Here is a 26,590-nt window from a genome sequence, read left to right as displayed (position 1 = left end):
TCACCCACAACTTTACTACATACATTTACAATTTTGTTCAGAACGTTCTTGTGTAGCTCGCTAAAAGTGTTTATAGCACCAAAACAGCACAAAAATGAGTGTTACGGCTCTGGACTTTGCAGTGTACGAGTCGGTTGGTAATAATGTCAATTTATAGTTATCATGTAACTGAGATCTGATCAGAAAATTTGAAACCTGCACGCGGTAGAATGTCTGTAGGATATATAGAGGCCTCAGTTTTTGTAGGAAGTAAACTTTAGTTCACATTTCTTGTGAATAGAGTCTGTGCTCGCCTTTTAAATTAAAATTATCTTTCAGATCATTTCTAATTATCTATATTCAGTCATCCATTCTACTTTAAGTTTGTAACTTGAGGAAAACTTGAAGATTGAGGAAAACAACAGGAGTTCTCCCGAATTCGAGACATAGCCCAAATCGTTTCTTAACATTGGATATGCAGATTGGCTTTCTTTGAATTTCATCAAATATCAAATCTAGACCAACTTCACTGGAGTAAGTATAATTTTATTCTTCCTGTGATTTTTTTCCAGATGTCAATTTTCCTAATCGCCTATTCCATCTCTTTCCTTCTATTTCCATGGTTTCTATGATTATTACCAAGTTTATACCGACAATAAGGTTGATTGTTACGGTTTCTTCAGAACTCATCAGAGAGAGAGGGAGAGGGAGAGAGAGAGAGAGAGAGAGAGAGAGAGAGAGAGAGAGAGAGAGAGAGAGAGAGAGAGAGAGAGAGAGAGAGAGAGAGAGAGAGAGAGAGAGAGAGAGAGAGCGCCTCGGAGAGAGAGAGAGTGTGTGTGTGTGTGTATGTGTGTGTGTGTGTGTGTGCGTGCATGCATGCGTGTACATGTGGGTGCTTGTGTATGTATGTATGTATGTACGTACGTACGTACGTACGTATAGTACGTACGTGTACGTACGTATGTATGTATATATGTAGGTAGGTAGGTAGTTAGGTAGGAAGGTAGGTAGGTAGATATGTACGTACGTACGTACGTATGTATAAGTGTGTGTATGTATGTATGTATGTATGCATGCCTGCCTGCCTGCATGCATGCATGTACGTACGTACGTACGTATACGTACGTATGTATGTATGTATGTATGTATGTATGTATGTATGTATGTATGTACGTATGTATGTATGTATGTATGTATGTATGTATGTATTATTACACCCCACACTTTCATTCAAAGTAAGAACTATCGCTGTTCTATTTATAAATTTCTAGTTATTTTATTTCCAAAGTATGTATATATTCCTTTCATAACTTCGAAAACTCTATTGAAATAATTCAAATTCCACTCTGATGATGTCACATAAATATCTGACAACAAAATGTCTTATAAGTATTTGCCATCTGGTAATCTTAATACTATTATGAAATTTATTGCAATATCTTTGAACAGGTTTTATCGTCCCGAAAGTTGTCAAGGTCCCAAAGTTTCTACTTTTGCCCTGGTTTTTATTTGTTTTTACAAAAGTTCTTATTTTCCTCAGTGGTTTGTGATCTCCAATCATTCTAAAGCTTCTGACCAGATTTTCCGATTTTCCGGTCTGTACATGGTATTTTAGATACAAATATAAAAATGTTACTACTAAAAAAACAACAACATTTCTTTGGTAAATTTCATGAGACTACTCAGTCGATCTCAGTCCGTCCTTTCACTAATCACTTCAGGAGTATTTTAATCCGTTGCGTGTCATAGCGCCCTCACTTGATTATAAAAGTGACAAATGTAAGGGCCAAATGAATGTGATTTCTCTGTTATAAATTAACATGCTGATGTCAATGGCCAGTTAACACCTGTTACTTTACAAATACTCAAATTACGAAACAAATTATTCTTGGATTTACATAAGAAAATATCATGTATAACAGTACAATATTTACGGCAACCCGACAATGTCATTTCTAGTCACAATGTTTATCAGAAATTTAAGTTAAAGCAGAAATACATTCTATACAATACAAAATGAAGGTATGTAGATAATGACATTACCACATTCAAATTTCAACATTTCAAAATACAAATACTCCAAAAAAGATTTGTACCAATTTGAAAATATTCACCAATTTATCCACGTACACAAATGTTATAACTTACATCAAAAGAATTTAACAACAAACATATGGTTTCTTTTGTGTCCAGAAATGTGAAAAACCAGAACTTAATTTTTGGAGACTAATTTTGTTGAATTGATGACATCTCATTGTTTTTCTTTTGCACTCAAAATTCTGTGCGTTGTGGTGTAAATTTCTTTTACTTGGTATAGACAGTGATACGATTGAAGCGTGGGTCTGAAACTACAATAGTTGGTTTTTTGCACTGTTTAGCAACTGTAATGTATCCGGCATTATCAATGTCATCTCCAAATTCTTCAACAAATTCTCCATTCTTTGTAAATTTAATAATTGTACTACCCCCACTACCTCCATGCATACAATAAATATTGTCCCATGAATCTACACTTAGCCCTAAAGGACCCCACAATGTGTTTGTCAACGTGAACAGAAACTGTAATTGACAGTTGAATACTTGGATGGTATCTATAGACTTGGTTGCACTGACCTGGTCAGACACGATAACATTGTTATCACTATTCACCACAACACACTGAGGGTAAGTGAGTCGCCTTGGCTTGACATGACCTCCAGCCTCTGCTACAATTTCATCATTCATGCCATACTTGATCACTCTGTGACCTTTCCTATCTGTGACAACAAATCCTTCATCAAGTGAAGCGATTCCTCTTGGTTCAATGTCATCATTTTGACAAAATGTTTGAGTAGTTTTAGAATTCTTGTCATAAACAACAACTTGGTCGTTGCCAGTGTCTGTCATCAAATATGTATTTGATGCCGTCACAGCAACGTCATATGGCTCGAATTCATTGGGAAAGTGACCATCAAATCTAATCTCAGAGTCAACTTCATAACTTGAATTCAAGGTGAGTACACAATTGTTACCACAATGTGCCATGACCACTTGATCAAGGTGATTTATGGTCACTCCTTGCACATCTTTGAACAGCACTGGACCACTTTCACCGTCCAATGTCCTGGTAACTTTCCACTGACCTGTAATGTAAACAAATGTCAAACAGTAGATTAAGTATAATGTTGAATATTAGTCTGATTTTGTTATCTTTACAGTAGATCTTGATTTATAGACAATTAAATGCCCATCGTAGACTTTCACTAATTTCACTTATATAACTTGTAGTACAGTTATTAAATATAACACAACATTTCATCTGACATATACTTCAATATTAGATAATAAATATTGCATGGTTTATTGGAAGTATGAGATGGGAAACAAACAATAATTATACATGCACTTTAAATTTGGTAGGCATCCCTATGAGTTTGTTGCAAGGCATCTATCTATCTATCTATCTATCTATCTATCTATCTATCTATCTATCTATCTACCTACCTACCTACCTACCTATCTATCTACCTATCTATCTATGTGTCTGTCTGTCTGTCTGTCTGTCCGTCCGTCCGTCCGTCCGTCCGTCTATCTATCCATCCATCCATCCATCCATCCATCTATCTATCTATCTATTATAAAGACATATATATATATCACATATATCACTAACCTTTGACTTTGTCCATCTCCATTTGAAGTCTATCGATATCTTTCAGATTAGAGATATTCTTCTCTTCCAGGGATTCAACCTCTTTCTTTAGATTTGTAACGTCTTCTTTCAGTTGGCGGTTTTCATCTGAAAGTGATGTAACCCCTGTCTCCCCGACTGACACTTTAAGTTGGGAATGTTCTTTGCTCAATAGTAGCATTTTATCGAAGAGAATTTTCTCATCCCTTTCTTTTTCCTCAAGATTCTTTTTCAGTATTTCAATTTCAGTACATTTATCTTCTAAGGTAGATTGCAGTATGGCGACATCTGCTTTCCCTTTATTCAGAGCTGTGTTGAGATGCTGTACTCTAGCCTCAAATAGTATTAGCTGTCTCTGTAAAGAACTGATGGTGCTTTTTAGTTTATAAGTTTCTAATCGAAGCTTATTGTTTTCTTCAGTCAGCTCGACTTCTTTTTGGCTGTCCTTTCCATTACTGTCCACCACTTCTGTCGGTATCGACATGGCAACATCACCTGTGAAACGAGAAATAATATAAATTATACCATGCACGAGCCAGGTTCAACAAAAAAGTACGGAATTTATACTCTGGTCGTTATGAGAACGTCGTGACAACGCGCGTCTACGTCGTGACAACGCGTGTCTACGTCACGACAACGCGTGTCTACGTCATTGGTTCTCTATTATTCGAAATATCACCCCCCCCCCTCCCCCCTTTTCATATTACTGGTGATGGTATATTTATATTATTCCCCAATATTTTCTTCATTCAGCCAGAAAATATTCGTGACCTAGCGACTCGTAGTGACAAGGGCCCCTTAGGTCACTCGTATTTCCCTTGGCTGAACAAAGAAAAATATCGGGGAATAAAATCTAATAACTACCTTGCAAATAGAAGTTTTAAATTTGCAGACATGATGTGATTATGATAATCAAGTGATGGACATTCCAGTATGATAAATAAGTGTTCCATATATGGGCGTTCAGAAGACATAGAAAGTCATATTTCACATTTCACATTTCAGCTGCTATCAAATAATACAATGTTTACTTCTAATAAGGCAATGAAGATAGACAAATTTATTTTTGCTATAAACAAAAGATAGAACTGACTTTGGCACCCTTTTAACTTTCCGTAAGGAAGTGTTATGGTCTGTCTGTCTGTCTGTCTGTCTGTCTGTCTGTGTGTGTGTGTGTGTGTGTGTGTGTGTGTGTGTGTGTGTGTGCATATAGCTTTAGTATTTAATGGCTAAACGGCAGTAGTACTATCTAGTAGTGTATATTTATGAAGTCAGTAATTACCTCTTTCCAGCAACTCCTGTTTGCACAGTTCATATTCCTCAATATCCAGTGTAGTCTGTATGGAGAAATACAAAGCCCCGATTTCATTCAGAGACCTTTCTGTGATGGTCACAGATGATATCAAACGATTGAGATTCAGAGCTTCATATTCCTTCCATAGACATTCCAGGGCATCTAATGTTTCACAGGCTATGGAATACCTTACACTGTGACCATTGATAGCATCTACTTGAAGACCTTGGTGAATGTTGTTGATATTCTCAGGTGTTTCCTCCAGAACTTCCTGGCTTTTAAAATACGCCTTTTCTACATCGGTTATAGATTTACCGGCCTTTGGGATGCCACCTGCAGCGTTCAGATGTAAATTTATATGCCCTGTGGTGAAATAAGTGAGGAATTAAAGGTATTGTATACAGATAACTCATGATCAATGTAATTAAAATCTATCAAGATGAAGGTTTGCTTTCCATTATTTACCGTATTTCATGCTTGTCTGTTGCTGACCAAAACTTCTCCTTTGTTAAATTTTAACATGGACTGAACTACTTTGGGCATATGAGTCATATATGACCAAGGTAGTAAAGAGTCTGTAAAAATGCTAGAATAGAAGAAATGTTGAGGGGAAAATGAAGGAGAGGACATCCAAGGATGGGGTGATCTGATTGGCACAATTACAAGTAACCAACTTGAGGCTGAATATCTCAGAGGTATGTCACTGAACCCATTTCGTTGGCGTTGCTTCGTGAAGAGGATCAGTAATGATCGAAAACAGTCAACAGTGGTTGGTTGATTGATTGACTGACTGACTGACTGACTGACTGACTAACTAACTAACTAAATAAATAACAGTTATGAATGTGTACAGGCTCGATGAATAGGGTCGCAAATACGTTACTTAAAAATGGGAGTGTCTATGTTGCAGTGGTTGTAAGTTAAATCAAAATATACGTAGATACAAAGATATCCATACCACCAGCTGTGTCTCTCATATTTACAGTCGAATAACATTGAATAATTATATTATTGATGAACATACCTAGACACCTTTGGTCCCCATTTCCTATGGCTTGATCCACTGCGACACTGCCTAGGGCTCCTGAAGCATCTGATGACACTATGACGAAGAAGAAAAGGTGAGGGAATCTAAGTTAGTAAGGGACTGGACAGAAATTACAGGGGAGGTTCAAAAGACTGATGCATGAAAAATATAGACCCTCCTTCCAATCTTTAGACAAACAATTCTGACCCACCCACTCTACCATCCACGAAAAACAGTGACACCACCTCACCCCACGAACTCTATAGTACTCTCAGTCCCCTGTCACATCCAGGTTGCAGTGGTTTTTCTGCCATGTATGTTTAGCAGCACAGGCTGGAAGCATGCAGTCATTTTCAGGATCACAGCAATGTGACCGAGCTTCCATCTTCCGTGTCTGGATCCTCTCCTGTGTTTTCACTATCTCTCTCTATATTATGCACAAGTTGAATATGTAGAAATGGATTTACAAAAGTGGCTGATACGAACACAGATGACCCCAACAAAAGATAAGTGGCCTTCACAAGGTTTTACTGTTGCACTACCATGAAATGGTGTATTTGCCATGTCTTTTGAAACGCTGCATGGTTACAAATGTTCCCTGAATACATCATTACTTGAATAATTGCTGAAGTTTGAGGAGGGACTGGTGTTTGAAAATGTATGTAGATGTTATCACAAAATTACTGATTTGGCTTTTTCTCTGCCCATGTATCACTTCTGTCATGTCCACGTTAAATTGAATATTTAGCACTTATTTGTCATTTTTGACAGAAGAGAATTACCTCAACTATTTCAATCTGTTGAAAGTCACCGTTAAAGTAGCCTTGTGATGACAGTTTGTGCACAATTTTATGACAGTCTGTTGTATTTCAAAGGTGTCCGTGCCCATTTTCCTGAGAGATTAACATGCATATAAACATAAAGTGATAACATCACAGACAAATTTTTAGAAGCAAATGCTAAAGCTTAATATTGCAGTGAATTTGCTTTTACAACCAGAATTTGGTGTTCCACCTATAGTAATGTGCCTGTACAGTTTTCGTCATCTTTACCATCCAATGCACTACATTCACGTTGTTAAAATAATTCACATTAATTTTACCAATTCATTGAGTTGAAAAGGATATCACGAGAGAGAGAGAGAGAGAGAGAGAGAGAGAGAGAGAGAGAGAGAGAGAGAGAGAAGAGATAAAAAATACATTCTTCAGTCTAAATACCAAGGCCTTTTAAGTTAGAACATTTTCTAGTAAAATAGTTGCATTTGTCATTAATTTGCTCGTACTTTTTAAATTTGGGGTTTGCCCAAAGCATACAGTGACTTCACAGGCAAAGTTAGTATATTTACATCAATTTGTACACAAATAGCATACTGGTACATGGTGAGTTTGAAGGCCATGTATCCATATTGTCATAAGCATTTTTTTATGAGAGGAAGGAATAACTCCATATACGTACATTGTTGTACACACAGAGACACATATACATATGCCTACATACATAACTCACAGTAAATTATATACTTCATGGTCATCTCTTTTCTTTGATATGTTTTTTATTTATAAACATAAAGTGATATAGCTCATAGTTCATGGGGTTTACCTAAAACTTATTGTTGTGTGATATTGATTAATTGACTGATTTAATTTTTGTGGTGATCTCAAAAATTTTCTTCCTTCCATGGCTAATTTCTCTTTGTAATTCACTCTTTATTGACTAAATAAAAACATCTTGTCCATTCTTCTCTTCTCTTCAGTATACTAATCTATGCATGATTGAGTGTTTCTTCGGTGTGATAATGTCCCACAAGATAAGAGATAAAGCAAACTGTTGGTGTAGCCAATTCCCTGGTAATTATACAATTAGGGGTGTGTTAAATTAGATAAAAGGGGATTTTTAGCAAGGCTTTATTCTTTCATTTCATAAAATGTCAGTATTCAAGGGGTCAGGCTACTAAATGCAATCTAAATGAACATTGTTTTCAAGAAACTTGGTTAAGAATTGTGAAAGTGATATTTTGACAAACCCATGGGGTTAAGCATGATTGAATACCTCAAATAAATATCCAATCTCATCTATATGTCCACTTTAATTTTTATTTATGCAAATTAGTAATTGATCTTCATTGGACGTTTACCAAAATCAAATCAGTTCTTGTCATTACCATATGGAAGATGTCTAGCAAGTTTCATTGGAATCAATGCAGTACAGGTAGTTTTTGAGATACCGTGTCCACAGATGGACAGACCAACAGATAGACACACACATTCACACGCACACAGAAGTATGACATTACCCCCCCTCCCCCTTATGGTAGGTAATAACACATTCCAAGTAATCATGACATAATTACTTGTTTTTGTGCATTCAATATAAAAAAATCCTCCAATCTCGAGTAAGGTTTTTAAACCATTTCTATCACATTATATTGACTGAACAAGTAGTAAAAGTGCGTACTGTGTGTATGACTGCATTTTGAAACTAACTGACCAAGAGTTGCTTCTGATCATTATTTCAGATCACTCAGGAACTGAAGTTTATTACTTCAAGTGGTAAAGGATACTATGTATACACAACAAGGATGTATTTACACTCGCACATAAAAACACATACAACATTGACATATCGAGTCAACAAAACTTTAATCCTGTACGATGGAAAGTCATGAATACAAATCAGTATATAAACATAAATCACAGCGACTACATTAACGTAAAGGTGGTAGACATGTCACATTTACTTTTAGGATCTATTTCAGCTCTTTAAAATTGATTCATTGTTTCTCACTCACCAACATATTATATTGACACGTCACCTCTCTGACTAGTGTATAGGGGACGTGGGTTCGATTCCTACATGTGTCACTTTTCTTTCGTCATTTATAACAAATACTATATTCCTCAACCCATCCTAAAACTTCAACTTGGATCAAATACATTAATAGGTGCTTGTAACAAGATTAATATTGAACCCGAATGAAAACTATGGCTTGTACATGATTTAAATCTATCCCATCCATTTTGCAACATTTTTACTAGTTCACTCTGTAACTTAATTAATTGAGCAAAAGACAGCCATATTTAATCTTCCAACTGTTGAATTTTCAGATGCATGCTGGGAAGTAATCTAACAAGGTGTTTCACACATCTTTCACCACTGTCTGTGATGGATACAAGTCTCTCCCAAGTATTCTTTGATGTCCAACTTTGCTCAGTGAACAGGATCTGAAAAAAGTAATCAAAAGATCGTTATTATATACTTACTTTTTGTGTCCCAGGAACAACATGTCTACTAACAGTATTTAAGGGACAAAACTCTGTCAGTCAGCAACAGGGTGGGTTGAGGGAAATTCACTCTATTTTCTGAAATTTATACCGAGTACTTTGATTATTGTAATTTAATGTAGCAAGTGAGAAGTGACAAGTGACAAGCCATGAACAAAAACCACTGTAACAATATACTATTCAACAATAAGTTATGAAATTTAATTTATATTTCGTGATATTTCCAAAGATTAGGATATTAAATAGGTATCCACATCAACCAGGTCAGATTGTGTGTGTGTGTGTGTGTGTATGTATGTATGTATGTGTGTGTGTGTATGTATGTATGTATGTATGTGTGTGTGTATGTATGTGTGTGTATGTATGTATGTATGTATGTGTGTATGTATGTATGTATGTATGTATGTATGTAAATGTTTGTATTCCACAGGAAACAAATTCATCAGTGTGCCGTTTTGACACACAAACACACACACACACACACACACACACACATACATAATATACACATACATACTTATGTACATACATACATACATACATACTTAGGTACATACATACATACATACATACATACATATATACATACATACATACATATTATACAAGTATATGTATATATATATGTAATATATATATTTATATACAAAATGTATATATATATATATATACATACACATGTATGCATGTATATACATATATATATTTTTTTTATGGGTGTGTATATGTATGTGTGTGTGTATGTATGTGTGTATGTGTATGTGTGTGTGTCAAAACTGCACACTATGAATGATGAATTTGTTTCTTGTGGAATGCAAATATTTTTTATTATTTCATAACGGCTACCACATACAAAAGCAGCCCTGTTACAGTCATGACCTTCCCTTACCTCATGCATTTCTCCCGTAATGAATTTCATCTGCTCTAGGATCTGCCACATTTGAGTATTTCGTCTCCTCATGTTGTAGCAAACCATAATGGCCAAATATTCCATCACAAAGTTACACTGTAATGGCACATAAATACAAATTATCATCACAGGGTGATAGACATGTGTAAATATTCAGCAGATATTTAACGATATTCAACCCAGGTAGACATATTCTTTCAATTCCATGTTCATCTTTTCTTCATGTTATATCAAGATACTGGGATTCAAATGAAGCAGAAGTTTTAACCAGACTTGAACTTGTCCTTTTATTCAAACTCAGGTTGTGCCATACTCAAGTCCATCTGTGTTGAAAAGTTTGTCGTACCGTATCACTGCAGTTGTAGTATGAACTTGAAGGTATAGCTCTAAAGTTATGGACAGACATTTATTTCATCAAATATTTTCGCCACCTAGGAAATGTTAGTTTGCAATTCTTTTAGTTTGTCAAGATTTTCAGAGCTGTATGCATTAAAAGTACGACTGTATAATTTTTGTTGAAAATATAAAGTTATCTATTGTACATAGAAACCACATAGCAGACATCTGTAGACAACTCTTGTAACTTTCATTGTACCTTCAATGATCTGTAGCACTTCTTGTGTGTGTTTTTCATTCATATCATTGGTTATTACTTGAGAGGATACTAGATCTTACCTGAATGTACATTGAAGTGATCTTATTTGCTGTTTTCAGAAGCTTTTGAAACATTGGAATGTCTGTGTAACTTGTTTCAGTTTGACTGCCTAACAGTGAGCTTACATTGACCTCTGATGTGTCAGTTTGTTGCCCACCACGGACTGGTGTACTATTACCAGAAGACGAATCCAAATTAGACCTGAAATCCACTTTCCTCCAAAACTGGCAACAAATAAAAGAAAAATACATGACAGGAACTTAAATACTTAGTGGTTTTTATACCCCAATATTTTTCTTCATTCAATAAATAAAGAAAAATACAAGTGACCTAAGGGGCCTTAGGTCACGAGTACTTTCTGGCTGAATAAAAGAAAAAATTTGGAGAATAACATAATTATATACCAGTACCAGTAACATCAAAAGAAAAATAAGGAAAAGTAATGACAATTTTGAACGTTTTGACTCATATTTTGAACACAGCAGAACCAGTGATGTAGACATGTTGTTGGGATGTAGAACGACCAGAGTATATATTCCATATTTTTTTATTCGAAATGGCTCGTGAATGGTATAATGATGGTAAATTTGACATCTTGAATCAGACTCAAAAAGTATATATAAACAAAACCATAAAATCATGAATTTGTATTAATTTTACCTAACAATCTATGCATGGTATATATTTATAGTTTAACTGTGTGTGCCAATTAATACAATGTACAGATCTGTTTAACAAATTACACCTGTATGAATATCAAAAAATTACTCCTTAATAATTATTAATTTCATCTTTTTCAATTAATTTCAAAATATATCTAAAACCAAAACCCTGCATGGAGACATTTAACTCTATTCTCATTCAATGTATATGTAAAAAGCTTGGTTGATTAATACTGATATTTGATAACTTTTGTCTCATTCTTAATTACTTTAAATGACATTGTAAAATGAGGGAAACATTTTTTGTAAACTTACTGTGACTTCTGCAAGTTTATGTGATGCTTGTTTGACAAGCAGTATACGATGTTCTTTATTTGAAATTCTATGTTTTAAAGCTAGGGAGTACAGTCTCACTGCGCGATAACTTTGAGTGCGAGACACTACAGGATCCGGCAGTACCTATAAGACATAAACAAAGTATATATTGTGAATCTCGTATCAAGCTAGTCACTACAGATTGCAATGAAAAACAGTTACATACCTATGGACATGCATGTTTACATAGACACACTGCATACACATATACTGTCACACACACACACACACACACACACACACACTTGACCAATAATTTATGCAAACACACCCTACTTAATCTAAGTAAAGCAACTACTAGTACTATACCAAAAGGTGACTTCCATTATTTACATTTTCATACAACTATTTTTCTTCAGATCGATACATGAATATTACATTATAAAATAATTTCATTGCAACTTGTCCGCTTTACAAGGACCTTCATAAAGAAATGTTACCAAGGTGGTTTTGTTTAAACTCTTCCTATGATAACTTTTGAACTCAGATAATGTAACTTATTTAAATTATTCAGCTTCATTTTTTAATTTTGCAATGAAAAATAGAGAGGAATTTCCCTCTATGAACTGAAACGTTTGTATTATTGTTTGCTCTTTGGGCCTGTGGCCTTATTGTTCTGAAATAAACTGATTGTTCATAAGGCTTACATCTCTTAGAATGTTAATACATTGAAGCAACTCACCCTGCTTTCTATGCCTTTTTCCAAACACTTTCCATGGCGGTGATCAGCATAGCCCCTTAAACACATCCAACAGAAGGTGAATCGACAATTACAACGCATCCACTGGCAGCCACCATTCTTTTGTAGGGGGTACTTACACTGTGGGCATGGTTTCACTTTTACTTCAGTGATTGTATCACCATCATCCAGGAGAGCTAAATCAGGGAAAATATGCCATATGCAATCAAAATAAAGTATGATATTTTTATCAAACACACAGTGCACATGCAGCATGGATTCAAATACAGAAACTATTGAAATGTATGATTAAAAGGATGTTTTGATACCATATGCTCTTTCTACATTGAGACAGGAGTATGTGTAGTTTATTTTTGGACAAGTATAGCTCAGTAATGCCTAAAAAATAATTGTTTGCAATACCAGTTCCGGTTACCCGATCCCACCTAGCTTTTCACGCTGACCCTAAACCTTTTTTTACATATTCGAGCAAAAATTTAATTAAGTATCATGAGAAATAGTGGATGTGGAAACTGACATCAACTTAAGAAGACAATTTAAAACTGTTCTTCAAATCTGTAATGGATGTACATCTGATAGGAAGAAATAAACAACACATAGACCATATGGAAAACAATGGAAAACCTGAACTAGACACTCACACATGAAAAAAAAAATAATAAAATGTAAAATAAAACAAAAAATCAACCTACCCTACCTATTCTAAAATCGAACGTAATTGGAACCACACAATTTTTTTATTAGGCGTGGTGATGATGATGATGATGATGATGATGATGGTGATGGTGGTGGTGGTGGTGGTGATGATGATGATGATGATGGTGATGATGATGATGATGATGATGATGATGATGGTGGTGGATTAATTGATGGTGATGATAATAATGTTGATGATGTAATGGTGGATTAATTAATGATGGTGATGGTGGTGGTGGTGGTGGTGGTGGTGATGATGATGAGGAGGAGGAGGATAAGGATGATTGGGGTGATGATAGTTAGAACAAAATCCAAGATTGCTTTTTGTTTACCTCTTTGTTGCCTTTTCTTCCGATAGGCAGCAGCTTGCAGACAAGTAGCTGGCCAATGAGCTCCTTCACTACAATGCCAACACCAGTTATTTCCACAATCACAGGCAATCACTGGTGACGAGTCTTCACTTGACATAACTCTGGATACTTCAACAAACCTGTCGCAATGTGCAAATGGACAAAACTTTCTGGTTTGATGATTCTTAGCAATCTCCATGCTGCACACCTGGTTCCAGTAACGTATATACAGATAGGTTGGTAAGAAAGCCATGAGAACAATGGCATCAACTTCACTGTCACAGTTGTATGCCTGTAAATAGGAGTTTTATAAACAGAATATTGTCTATGATATGAACATGTGATAGCAATAAATCATCTTCAAGATGTGACATATACCCATTAATACTTATATTCACATAATATATATACAAATATATACACACACATATATTATATATAGATGTGTATATATATGTATATAAATTATGTATATGTATATATATATATATATATATATATATATATATATATATCTTTTATATACATATATCTTTTATATACATATATATATATATATATATACACATATATATTATATATAGATGTGTATATATATGTATATATAAATTATGTATATGTATAAAAAATATATATATATATATACACACATATTATATATAGATGTGTATATATCTGTATATATAAATTATGTATATGTATAAAAAAATGTATATATATATATATATATATATATATATATATATATATATATATATATATATATATATATATATATATATATATATTATATATATATATAAGCTGGATATAAAAAATGTTGAAAAACAAATGTAATGTAATTTCTAAACAAAACGTAGATAAATACTTACAGGACAGGTGATAGTAAGTTGACCATTTTCAACCCTGGATAAGACATGCATTTTCCAACATTCGTTACAAAACCAATGTTGACAAGTCAATGCTGTTGATGACACACCCTTCATGTTGGCCAATGAATAACAACACACACCACATAGCTCATTTTGAGACATTGCGTCATCTGTGGAACAGCATCGAGACTGCTTCTCCTTCTGTATCAATCAGTAAAAAAAAGTTTAGGCAATCATTATCAACCATGTGCTGAAAAGGACGACTGTTGAGGGCGCTCTGCTCATCCCTTTCCAAAGAGGAGAATTATGGGATGATAAGGACACTGCCAGCAACATATTTTTACAGTCTACATCAACCAATATTGTAAAAAAAATGAATTATCTCAAAATTGTTTGATGAATGAGAACCTTTCATTCATTTTTTTCAATTTATTCTCGTTGGACTAATTTCAGAATCAAAATATTAATTACGCCGGAGAGCAAACAGTGTTAGAGTTAGTTGTTTGTGTCTACATGTAGGCTATGTTTATTAAATTATGTTCATTGCATTCCAGTTATCACCTACTTTGCAAATACTGAACATGGAGTAAACTCAAATAAATTTATATTTAAATTTAAATCAAGAATGCATGAAAATTAACGCTTACCACTAATGACGAATCTCTGAGTTGTCTGAAAATACTCTCAGGTCTGCGACATGAATAATCAAATTTCATCATCTTATCGACAGTTTCCAAGACAACAAAAGGTCTGCTCTCTGATTGACTTCTTGAAATGTTGTGTCTCAGAATCCTATCAATTGAAATTGTAAAATATCAATAGACAATGTGATTTACATAAAAATATGATAATCTGTGTTTACACTCTTCTTAGAAATGATAATTACACTTGTATGATAAATGTGACAGTATTAGGGACGCCAATAGGAGGTCATGTGATCAGATGGCATAAAATCATTAGGGTGACCTTATATTTTTCTGTTTCTCATTACCTGACCCAAATTTTCAGCCCCGACATCAAAATAACAAAATCTTTTTATTTTCGCCCGCCTTTAATCTTTTGCAGAAAAAAAAGCACCCTCTCTGGCAAGAATAAGCAACTGTCTGGACTGTTGATGTCATCTACAGTCATGGCGGTGGTGACACTTATTCACAAACAGAGCATTCCTTTTATGACAGAAGCTATTCAAGCTGAGAACATGGAGCTGGGAAAGGGTTTATTACCAGGATTCCAATAAAAAGACGATAGAGATCAGGAAAAGGAGAGGCAGAGAAACATGAAGATGATTTTTTTTACTTATTAAAATAAACATGACCAACTGACCCCTGCAGTTGCCATGAAAAATGAGTGTGAAACATAAAGACATAGAGTCACCCTTACATTGTTGACATCTAAGAGATACAGACAAAAGATATACATATATACCCATGTATATTCACCTTAAAACTACATTCCAATAAAGGTAAGTTTTGTTACTTCTATTAATACTTGGGATGTTTCATTCATGTTTATTATAACCCACATGTAGACTTGAAGGACTAGAACTAACACTCTATTAGCTATATCCTAACTGACGAGATTTTGATTTTCAATGTCCTTCCTCATCTACAATGATAACTGTGTACCACTGGTCTCGAATGGTATTCCTGTATAGACCGTTATTGGTCAAATACATAATAAAGACATATTTAAATCGTCGCTAATATTTTTCACATGTTATGCGTGTGGCGTGGCATGTCTTCTAGACCAGTGGAACACACTACCATCAATGTAGACGAGCAAGGACAGCGAACTTCAAATTCAAAATATCAGTTAGGATAGCGAATAGACTGGTAGTGCTAATCCTTTGTGTCTACATGTATAGGTTATGTTTATTACATCATGTTCATTGCATTTCAATTATATTATTATTATCATATTTAGTTAAAACTGCACCTACTTTGCAAATCTTATATAATAAATCATTTGCTGACAAAAGTAAATATAATGATCTTGGCCCTTACCCCTTCCTTGGAATCCTCTTTGCTATTGTTGTTAACCATTCCATAACTTCCTGCATTGTCAAAACCGATCCTTCTGGTATGTGAGACATCATCTCTTGTTCAACCTGTTCTGTTGTGTCCATTCGGTCACTGATCCCGAATAAAGTTACTCTGGAAGTAAAATCCATAAGAAAATATTGTGATACTGTACCAAGAAATATCAAATTTTGTAACTCGGCATGCCTAAAAATCTTTTATTATTTATGTGCTCATAAAATATCATTAACTTATCTAGCAGTATTTACAACATTTTTTTTCATTTCCCAAAAAGCAGGATTTGTTGGCATGATAATTGTACATCAATTCCTATTCTGCTTTATGGTAACTCTTTAATGGCCTTCAGCAGGTCTAAAATAAAATAAATTGTTTGGTTCTGGTTACCCTACCCCCAACTAGCGTTTCTCTGCCGACCCTAAACTTTTTTTTTTTTACATATTCAAGAAAAAATAGTAAAATCGCAAAAATTGTGAGGTGTCACGAGAAACAGTGGATGCGGAAACTGACACCAGACAAAATAAAACTGTTCTTCCAATCTGTAATGTCTGTACATCTGATAGGAAGATATAAACAATACGGAGACCATTTAGAGAACAGTGGATTACCTGAACTAGACACTCATACAGAAAAAAAATATAATAAAAAAAAAAAAATCTACCTACCCCACCTATTCTAAAATTGAGCGTAATCGGAACCACACAATTTTTTTTATTAGGCCTAATTATTATTTGCTTCGTAAAAGTCAAATCCTTTTGATAAATTTTATTTCAAGCAAAAAGTTTCAAATGTAAATTTTTGCAAACTTTTTACTCAAAAAATGCATTTGAAAGTAATTGAGTCATTAAAAGGAGGTATAAAACAGTACATAAATCTTTTACCTGAAGTCATTGCTATCCAAGTTACTTGATTCAAACAAGACACAGACCGAGTGATTGAGTTCATCTTGTAGTAATTTTGCAGTTCTACCATCCCTCTTATATTTCAAGTTATCAATCAAATCTCCTGTTATATTGATGGAAAATTTCCATGGTCTACATTGGCTCTCCATATACTTCTCTCCATAATTTCTAACAATGTTTTCAGGCTTTGCATCTGTTACAGTGCAATGAATTGATAACTTTCCTTCTGTACGTTCCGAGACATCAAAGGTATCAGTATTTGTCAACCCAGATCCAGTATTGGCGGCTTGTCTCTCTCTTTTTCTCAGCTTCTTCTGCATTATCTCCGCTTTCCATTTCTCTGCTTTTTTCATCTCATACCAGAAACTTTCTTTATCCACAATGTTTTCCTTGTCTTCCCCAGTAAATACCAAATCTCCTTTTCCAAACTGTTTTCCTCGATAAGACGAGAGACTATTAAAATGTTCACATCTGTTAACATTAGGTGTATCTTTTTGTGCTGTAATCTGTTGAGGTTGTTGAACTGCATCTAACAGGTTTAAAGTTAATGGTTGCCTAGCAACAGTGATGAGATAGTCATTACATTCTTCATCCACTCCATCCTCATCTTCATACAGATAATCTTCAATCCACATGTCATCATACACGTTCTGATAGTCTTGTAATTTCCAATTCCTTTTAGACTTGTTTCCCTTCTTAGTGCCAGATTTCTTCTCAATATCTACAAGGCAATCAACATAATCATTACTGAAATATTTTTTTCCATAGAATATCAAAGTTAAAAACTAAAAATAATAAAATGAGGAATGAAACGTAACACATGTAGGATTCGAACCCACTTCCCCTGCATACTAGCCAGAGTGCTCTAGCCTGCAGAGCTAACGTGTCAACTTGCAAGTAGATACGGTGAATTGTTCCTGATGTGTACTTTCCTTCCTCGAGGTGGTGGTGAGAAGCCAACTCATTTTTTGAAAGCTTTACCTTTAAACCTACAAAAGTACACATCAGGAACTAATGAATTATGGTGTCTACCAGTTGGAACATTAGCTCAGCTGGTTATAGCACTCTGACTAGTGTTTAGGGGATGTGGGTTCAATTCACAGAATCTACCAGTTGGCACGTTAGCTCAGCTGCTTAGAGCACTCTGACTAGTGTTTAGGGGATGTGGGTTCAATTCACAGAATCTACCAGTTGGCACGTTAGCTCAGCTGGTTATAGCACTCTGACTAGTGTTTAGGGGATGTGGGTTCAATTCACAGAATCTACCAGTTGGCACGTTAGCTCAGCTGGTTAGAGCACTCTGTCTAGTGTTTAGGGGATGTGGGTTCAATTCACAGAATCTACCAGTTGGCACGTTAGCTCAGCTTACGGTGAGTTTCTTTCATTTATATAAATTATAACGAACCCATACATAATAACCATCTAAGAATCACATAACATGGCATACTTTGATAGTTTACTCCTTAAGAGATTAAGTGTGAGCAGATGATAGAGTCAGACCCCATTGGGCTAGGGTCTAGTCACATGATTACCATGTGACATATTACATATTACTTATGAGAAAGTTCATGATTTGTTATTCATTAGTTGAGTTTTATAATTATGTGATTATCATATGACATATTACCTCTACAGACATCAGGAATTTCACAATTTTTTATGCAGGTTTTAGTCATGTGACAGTCATGTGATGATATATGTGACTTACCTCCACATCCATTAGGAAGTTCACAATTTCTTGGTAGCTTATTGAGAGGAAAGCAATCTTTGGGTCTTGCATAATACACTTCATAAATCAACTCAGGCGTAGCTTCTGTATCAATCACTTCATCCTCAGCGTCCAACTTTTTCTTCTTTTTCTTCTTTTTTGAAGGCCTGTCTTTGTTCAAGAGGTCATTGGCATATGCATACTTGTTCCTCTTGGGTGTCTTGTATGTTGTTTCACTTTTACTGTCTGTGACTGAAAGACAGTCAGGTCTTTTACTTCCAAAGCAATATTCTGACGTCTCTCATTCCACAACCACTACTCTGTAGTCAATCTCACCATAGTCTTCACGTTCAAACAGTAAATCACACCGTAAGAGGTTTGGTAGAAGCCATCTTTTCTTCTTATTCATACTGTACACAAGGTCAGATGCCCAGATGGGATTCTGCTCAACAAGTGACGTCTTCTCACCTGTAAATGAAAATTGATATTTAATACAAGTATAGAAAAATACTGATAATGATTATATGCCCACTCTATTGTTGTTAATGGCTGTCTTTCAAACTCTAACAGCAAATTCTCTCTGTACATAGCTATGAGCTGTCTGAAAAATTCATGTGTTCCCTATTTTGTTGTTATGTAATATTTAAGCTATCTTGTGGTGTGTTTTAGTTATTCTCGGGACTATTATGTTACAGTTGGGAGGTCCCTGTATGTTTGACATATTTCAATGTTATTCCACATTATAAGGCACTATTATTCATCCATGATTGAAATTCTTCTAACACAGATTGAAAAATTACACAATTATACATGTGAATATATTAAATATGTACTATTTATGTATTGTTATGCTAATTATGTATAATTATATATACAATGAATATTAATCAGCTAATGAATATTACTATCCAGGACTCCAGTTACAGTTGGGAGGTCCCTGTATGTTTGACATATTTCAATGTTATTCCACATTATAAGGCACCATCAATTAAATACTTTGTTTGCCGTCCTTGAATTCCCCAAAACCTTCCAGGCAGACAGGGAAAAACTTAAAGAAACACAGACAAAAAAACACAACAATAGTATGTCATGTAATATTCACTTTTCTGTTCATTAATCTTATACACTGGTGAAATGTAAAGGTCACTGTTCAACTTAAAATATGATGTCTTAGCCCTTAGCGCTTGTGGAGTCCTGCGATAGTGGGAATCGGTGATGAAAGGGTTGTCACAACTATTTAGATATATGAAGTTATTCTGAAGATATTTGGAGGATCTTTCCAAATAAAACAGTATGAAATTTGTTGACCTTGTGCGGAAATTTTGAGCAAAACGAAATGTGTTTGTTTTTTCTAAATTTACTAACAAACCTACCTGCATGTGGACGGCAAACAAAGAATTAACTTGATGGTGCCTAATATATGTTTTTATTTTTCATATCTGTTCAATTTATTTAACTGTGTCTTACCTTCAATGATTGATGCTTCTAAACCACCATCATCCAGTTGATTAGCAAAATCTTGTATAATTCTCTCTCTTTCACTTTCTCTTTCCGCATGTTTCACTTTTTTTACGATTTTAAATTGACCATTATGGGTGACTTTCAAGTGACGACTGACACTGCGTGTACGTCGGATAGTGTTAGCACTGTGGATGCCAAAACGACCAGTCTTATTTTTCCCCATGATTTTTGAGCTGGAAAGAAAAATCACAGCAAACAATATTAATACAAATGGATGATACCTGAGTATCTCTAGTTTCAATCAATATGACACTTTCATACACCCTCCTGGCTTGAAATTTTTGAGTAAAACCCTCCTTGACCACAGTATTTGTGAGTGACCCACACCTGCCCTACTCCCACCCCAATCCTTTGCCATAAGTGTTAATGGTTTTAATTTCTATGAAACATTACACAAACTGAGGTTGAGCGTTTCATTGACATGCACACAAACACACACACACACACACACACACACACACACACACACACACAAACAAACAAACAAACAAACAAACAAAACTTTATTTTATTTTTGAAATTCAATTTCCTCATAACAGGAGACATACATACTAGTACACATATGATGGGTGTAGATTATTTCATTTTGAAAAGTAAGATATGACAATGAAAGCAACTTATTCCCAAAGTAGCTAGCAAAATAAAAATAAAAGGGAGCAGTGTGGGGTGGGTACAGGATGGGGATTCCCCCTCCCGCCCCAAGAAATTTTTGAAATTCAAAGATTAGAACTAAAGAGTGCTATCTGGTGTTATTTTAACATGTCAACATGATACCTATACCCTCTCCTGATTACAATTGAAATTTTAATTCAGAAAACTAACACTGAGAAAAATCTCAAAATATATTGTCGCATGCCGTATTTAAAATTATTTTATCATTATGAAAAATTACAGTATATTATTTCTACATTTATTTCATGTAAGAGAACGCCATGTACTAGTATCTGTGCAATGAAAAGTTAGCTATATATTACCATAGTCTTTGTTTTCAACATGTATTTAATATTTATAATCAGTATTTACCAGTTACAAATATATGTGCAATGAAATCTGTCAGAGATTTTCAGCTCACTGAGTATTAAACCATATCATCCTAGTATCTGGTATGTTTTCACTGACTAACATGTATCAAGGCTTTTGGTGAAGCATGGTGAGAGGCAGGAAAATTCAATGAAAAAAAAACAGTTACTTTTGAATATAGAAGAAGTTGGATGTGGTCACTAGCAGTTCATGCAATCTGAATAGACCTCTGTGTTACTAAGTTTGAAAGAAATCAGTCAATGAATGAATGTCCAAGATATGGCTCTGAACGCACACACTGATGGACGGACACACACGCACACACTCACGGACGGATGGACGGCACCCAATCTATAAGCCCCCGTGGAATACGTCTGGAGAGAAGTGAGTGTGTAACTGATTAATCAATCAATTGATCAATTTAATATTGATTGATTGATTGATTATTTGACTGAATGATTGATCGATCGATTGATGAATGATTAATATTTGTGATGAAATACAACATATTTTGTGTGTTATATTGATCAATTGACTGATTAATTTTTGTGGTGCAAGCTAGTATAAAACTTTTCTTTTTCTTTCCCTGGCAACTTTTCTCTCTTTCAGCTGTATATAATTCTCTCTTTATTGACGAAATAAAAGACATCTTGACCTTTCTTCTCCTCTTATCTAAACTAAAATGTCGCTAATTTCATGATAATATTACCAGGGGATAGATTACTGTTTTATCTCTTATCTACTGGGTTATTATCGCACCGAACACTCAGTGATGTCTAAACTAGTATACCATACAGTACAGACAAGTTTTGTCAGTGTATACAGTAAAGAGAAAAAAACAACGAAAAGTAGCCAAAAAGGTTTATATCACTACAAAAATCAATAAGTCAATTGATCAATATCACATACAAAATAAGTTTATTTCACCACTAAAATTAATCAAGCGATCACACCATTCGATGAATCAATCAATCAATCAATCTATCAATCAATCAATCAATCAATCAATCAATATATCCATCAGTACACGCTCGCTGCTCCGTGTGCCTAGATCTGGAATGCGGCCCCAGAACACCGACACAAGTCTGGAGATGTGTCGGAGTTTTCGGACCGTATTTCCAGAGATTGATCGAGCGCTATATCTGTAGGTGTAACAACTCTGTGTAAAAATATGTAAAGTGGCTAGTACACCCACCTTCAAATTCAATCAACCTTGGCCTCTTCGGTTTGTCCTTTTCGGAGTTTTCCTCTTTCCTAGACAGTGGCTGTAGTTCTCGCTTACCCCGCCTTAATTTTCGATTGAATCCTATGCTTCTGACGATCGGATTCACGATTTCTTTCATATTTATATCGTTCCTCATCATTATTGCATTTCAGTTGTGCAACTCAGACTCGTGCAACTTGGATATCCGGGACCATTCGCCAAACCTAAATTTAGACCTGTTTACAGTGACGTCATGTGTTGTACGTATCATCGATGCTATTTTTTACACAACATGCGTCATAGAGGGCGCCATTCTGTCCTGCCTAGCCAAGTCACATTGCCAAGTGACGGCGTGATCAACTCGCGCCCAGTATCAACTAAATCTAAAAATAGCATTTATAGATACATTACAAAAGTCAAAATGTCGACTGTTCATAGGCTGAATGAACGACTTCAAATACAAGGATCCCAGGAACCATGTTACAAACAAACAAACAAAAAGCAAACAAATACACACACAAAATAGTGTTAGGTATATGTCTCCGTACCATATTGAATCTTGTCAATTCAATGATGGTGTTTAATAGTATATGTTGGCGTCCTGGTTTCGAATACACACGTGCGTGATCGCTTGAAGCGAATTGATACCGACCCTGGTGATATCACATTATGTATTATTTATACACAGTCGATTGTGTCTTTTGAATCAATACTCTGATATAAATTATTAAAATCATAGTTCAGATTTAGTAAATTTACCTCGATTACTGGTTGTTTAAGGTACGCCGTGACGGGGCGCCCTCACACATCGGTCAATCCCTCCCAGGAGACCGGTGAGGGCGGAACGGCACGACATACTAGTACATTACAGTCTATGGTTGTTTCAGTCATAGACCCTACACGTGTAGGGTCTATGTTTCAATACAGACCTTTTGTTCGGGAAATTCTGGCTCATTCCATTTCTCTTCTATGAAGGAATAGGGAACTAATTTAATCCTTTCAATATACATTAAAATTAATGTATATTATGCCTCTCATACAACAAAATCATACGCTTAAAATTGCTATCACTTCGAATTCATTGATGAAAGTTTCATGAAACTACAAAACATTTTCAGAGAAAATAAAGATATATTCGCACCTGCAATAGGATTGACTCCAGGATCAGTATAGGGTGTTTGGTCAGTTGCGGTGGTGGTGGTGTCCTTAGCACTGAATCTTTCTGCTGTGTCATCTATCTCCACTTCTTCAAGAAAGAAAAGGGGTGGTGATGGTGAATATATATATATATATATATATATATATATATATATATATATATATATATATATATATATATATATATATATATATATATATATATATATATATATATATATATAAACACAACACTCAGTAAAGTGTTTATGGCCGAGACGTTGAGGCTTTGAAATTATTGTATACGTTCAATTGCAAATGAAACTGCTTGCACAGCAACCAATACATTACTTTTAATCACGACCATTTCAATGAAAACACAAAACCTAATATGACAGAATCAAGATTTTGTTCATACCAAGATTTAGATATACGAATGGCGCGAATATCGTGTCCATGCATACAACAATAGCTACCACGTTCAACATAGTTCAACATAGTTTTACAGAGTAAAATCTAATATATATTGTTTTTCTTACAAATTAATGACTCAAATATAACCTCTCTATACATTTGGTACATTTGGATCTACAGTAGGGAACGTGGGTGTAAACAGTTTTCTCGTCATACCTAAATTGGAGTCTCCCTGAGATTCGACTGCATCTTCTGCAGCTGGCGACGGTTTTGCATCGTATAGATCTTCTTTCAACTTGTCAACAAACATTTCATTCATGTTTTTCATTGTAGGAAGTACTTCAGTTCTTAGTCTTTCTTTCATTTCGTGTGCCTTCTTGAAGTAGACTTCGGGTTTTTCAAGAATCAAGGATATACGGTCTTTCAACTTCTCAACATCGTCCATATCAACCACACAAATATATTCTTGGTCCAGAAAGTATTTTCTGATCATAGCATGACAGGCGGAATGCATAGAAACCAGGAAAGGTATCCCTATCGCCATGGCAGACAACATGAGGTGATATGAATTCAATCCAGGGGATGGTGGGATAAGGATAAGATGGGAACAACGAATTTCCCTTTCCATGTACTTTGCAGTGGGCATAGAGGAGGGAACTATCTTGAGGTGTTCGTGTGGGTTAAGCTTTCTCAGATAGTAACATTCTTTTGCTTCTGGAATGCTAAGAATTCTCCACCGTGGAGGTTCTTTAAACGACGCATGGAAGTTTTCGGCAACTCTGTTGATTGCTTTAGCTAGATTATGATGGGATTGCATTTCTTCAAAATCGTATTCCTCAATGAATGATAAAATTTGACGTGTTGGATTATTAGCCTGAAGTATAGGTTGGTTTGAATTTAAAAGTTTCTCGTCTGCCAGTAAGGAGAGCAGAAAGTGATCTACTTCGATATCGTGAAATCTTTGCTTAAAATCATCGAAGGTTTTCACATCAAAGGAAACTATTGCATTAGCTAAATTAATCTCATCTTCCAAATTGTCAAGGCTATCTTGCAATTCATTGCTCTCACAACCCACAACGACAGGAGAGACGTCAGACGGCCAAACATTCGCCAAGTAATATTTTGCCTTGGGAACTACTTTTTCAATAATCAAAGATGCCGCGTCAGAGGTTATGAATGAAAAGCCCACTCCTATCGCTATGTTATCTATTTCGAATAAATTCGGGAAATATGCTTCAAATGCAAGGAACCAATCAGGATGTGGGTTTTTGCGTTTGAAAGCTTTCCTAGGCTCGGGCGAAATGAGCTCAACGTTGTTCTTCTTAGCATCTGCATATTGTTGTTTTGTCATTTTTAATACTGTACAGAAAACTGCAAGACCTAGTGAATTAAAAAGATGGGCAAGGAGTCTTACAGCCGCGGGTGGCCCACCCTCAAAAAATGATCCCCACCTGTCACTAATGATCAGAACAGCTGGACGTTGGTGTGGTGGTTTGTTACTCATCTTTTACCTGTTAAGAATGAAGACAGACAGACAGACAGACAGACAGACAGACACATCTTGTTGTTACATATGTGTATTCTGTGTATTTACAGCCGTCTTCGTCTGGTCCGGGTTCTTTACTTATGTGTGTGTGTGTGTGTGTGTGTGTGTGTGTGTGTGTGTGTGTGTGTTAATGTGTCAGACATACAAAACCTTGAACCCAGAGATGACAACGGTTCTGTAAAAGTTGTAACTGCTTCTTTGCATGCTACAATTTTCATAAAACTATCCTTCCGATAGACCAACTGGTCTTATTGTATTAAGAAATATTGAGATATTATTGATAACCCAATATTGATATGCAAATTAACGTAGCTCTAAATACTATTTTGATAAAAAAAATAAACCCAAAACTTGACATTCACAACTACTTGGCAGATGGGGCTGAAATATCGCCAGTTTGTTAGTTTAGAAATGGTTAGAGCTAAATGAATATGTCGTCAAAGTTCAAGACATACCGACATAAACGGTACTATGAGGTGATGATACCACAATTCGAGCGAGGGCGCTGTATTCTCATTTCGTGTTTGCAGTCTGGAATGGCCTATTCTATAGTCTTGTTTATGAAAGTCTGATACCTGACCTGTGTCTGAAAGAGTTGTATACAGCAGAATTAAGTGAGGATTACTTTCTA

General features: G+C 35.1%; 2 protein-coding genes across 3 annotated transcripts in view; both read right to left on the bottom strand.

Moving 5' to 3' along the window:
* Positions 1-1,325: 1,325 nt before the first annotated feature.
* Positions 1,326-26,590, bottom strand: part of LOC144447984 (uncharacterized) — a 26,673-nt gene continuing 1,408 nt past the window's right edge. Inside the window, exons 2-8 of one of the 2 annotated variants that reach the window (XM_078138122.1) lie at positions 25,865-25,924; positions 24,630-25,352; positions 24,004-24,108; positions 5,968-6,045; positions 4,932-5,306; positions 3,632-4,144; positions 1,326-3,101 (exon numbers count right to left, since the gene is read on the bottom strand). In XM_078138122.1, coding sequence (XP_077994248.1) covers positions 2,284-3,101; positions 3,632-4,144; positions 4,932-5,306; positions 5,968-6,045; positions 24,004-24,108; positions 24,630-25,230 — 2,490 coding nt within the window. In that variant the 5' untranslated portion in view covers positions 25,231-25,352; positions 25,865-25,924 and the 3' untranslated portion in view covers positions 1,326-2,283. Of the gene's footprint in view, positions 3,102-3,631; positions 4,145-4,931; positions 5,307-5,967; positions 6,046-24,003; positions 24,109-24,629; positions 25,925-26,590 lie in introns of both variants that reach the window. The other variant, XM_078138121.1, reaches the window with a different exon arrangement.
* LOC144448449 (uncharacterized) lies at positions 8,695-23,157 on the bottom strand. The gene is made up of 13 exons (XM_078138699.1): positions 22,854-23,157; positions 20,585-20,811; positions 19,118-19,585; positions 17,389-18,130; positions 16,475-16,624; positions 15,119-15,263; positions 14,472-14,672; positions 13,582-13,891; positions 12,536-12,729; positions 11,794-11,937; positions 10,837-11,040; positions 10,141-10,257; positions 8,695-9,191 (listed from the first exon to the last, which is right to left on the bottom strand). The coding sequence occupies exons 4-13, from the start codon at positions 18,042-18,044 to the stop codon at positions 9,048-9,050; spliced, it is 2,265 nt and encodes a 754-aa protein (XP_077994825.1). The 5' UTR covers positions 18,045-18,130; positions 19,118-19,585; positions 20,585-20,811; positions 22,854-23,157; the 3' UTR covers positions 8,695-9,047.

The sequence above is a fragment of the Glandiceps talaboti genome, chromosome 17 (assembly GCF_964340395.1).
Source record: "Glandiceps talaboti chromosome 17, keGlaTala1.1, whole genome shotgun sequence".
NCBI classification, from domain to species: domain Eukaryota; kingdom Metazoa; phylum Hemichordata; class Enteropneusta; family Spengelidae; genus Glandiceps; species Glandiceps talaboti.
The sequence above is the reverse complement of the archived record's forward strand: the minus strand, read 5'-3'. Positions and strand labels throughout refer to the sequence as shown.

Bases quoted from the DNA above. Each gene is read 5' to 3' on its own strand.
- LOC144448449 (XM_078138699.1), bottom strand. From the start codon at position 18,044: ATGTGGATTGAAGATTATCTGTATGAAGATGAGGATGGAGTGGATGAA. The intron at 12,730-13,581 runs GTAAACAAAAAG...TCCCTGATTTAG, and splicing joins GAAGAAAAGGCAACAAAGAG to CTCTCCTGGATGATGGTGAT. The intron at 11,938-12,535 runs GTGAGTTGCTTC...TATGTCTTATAG, and splicing joins AAAAAGGCATAGAAAGCAGG to GTACTGCCGGATCCTGTAGT.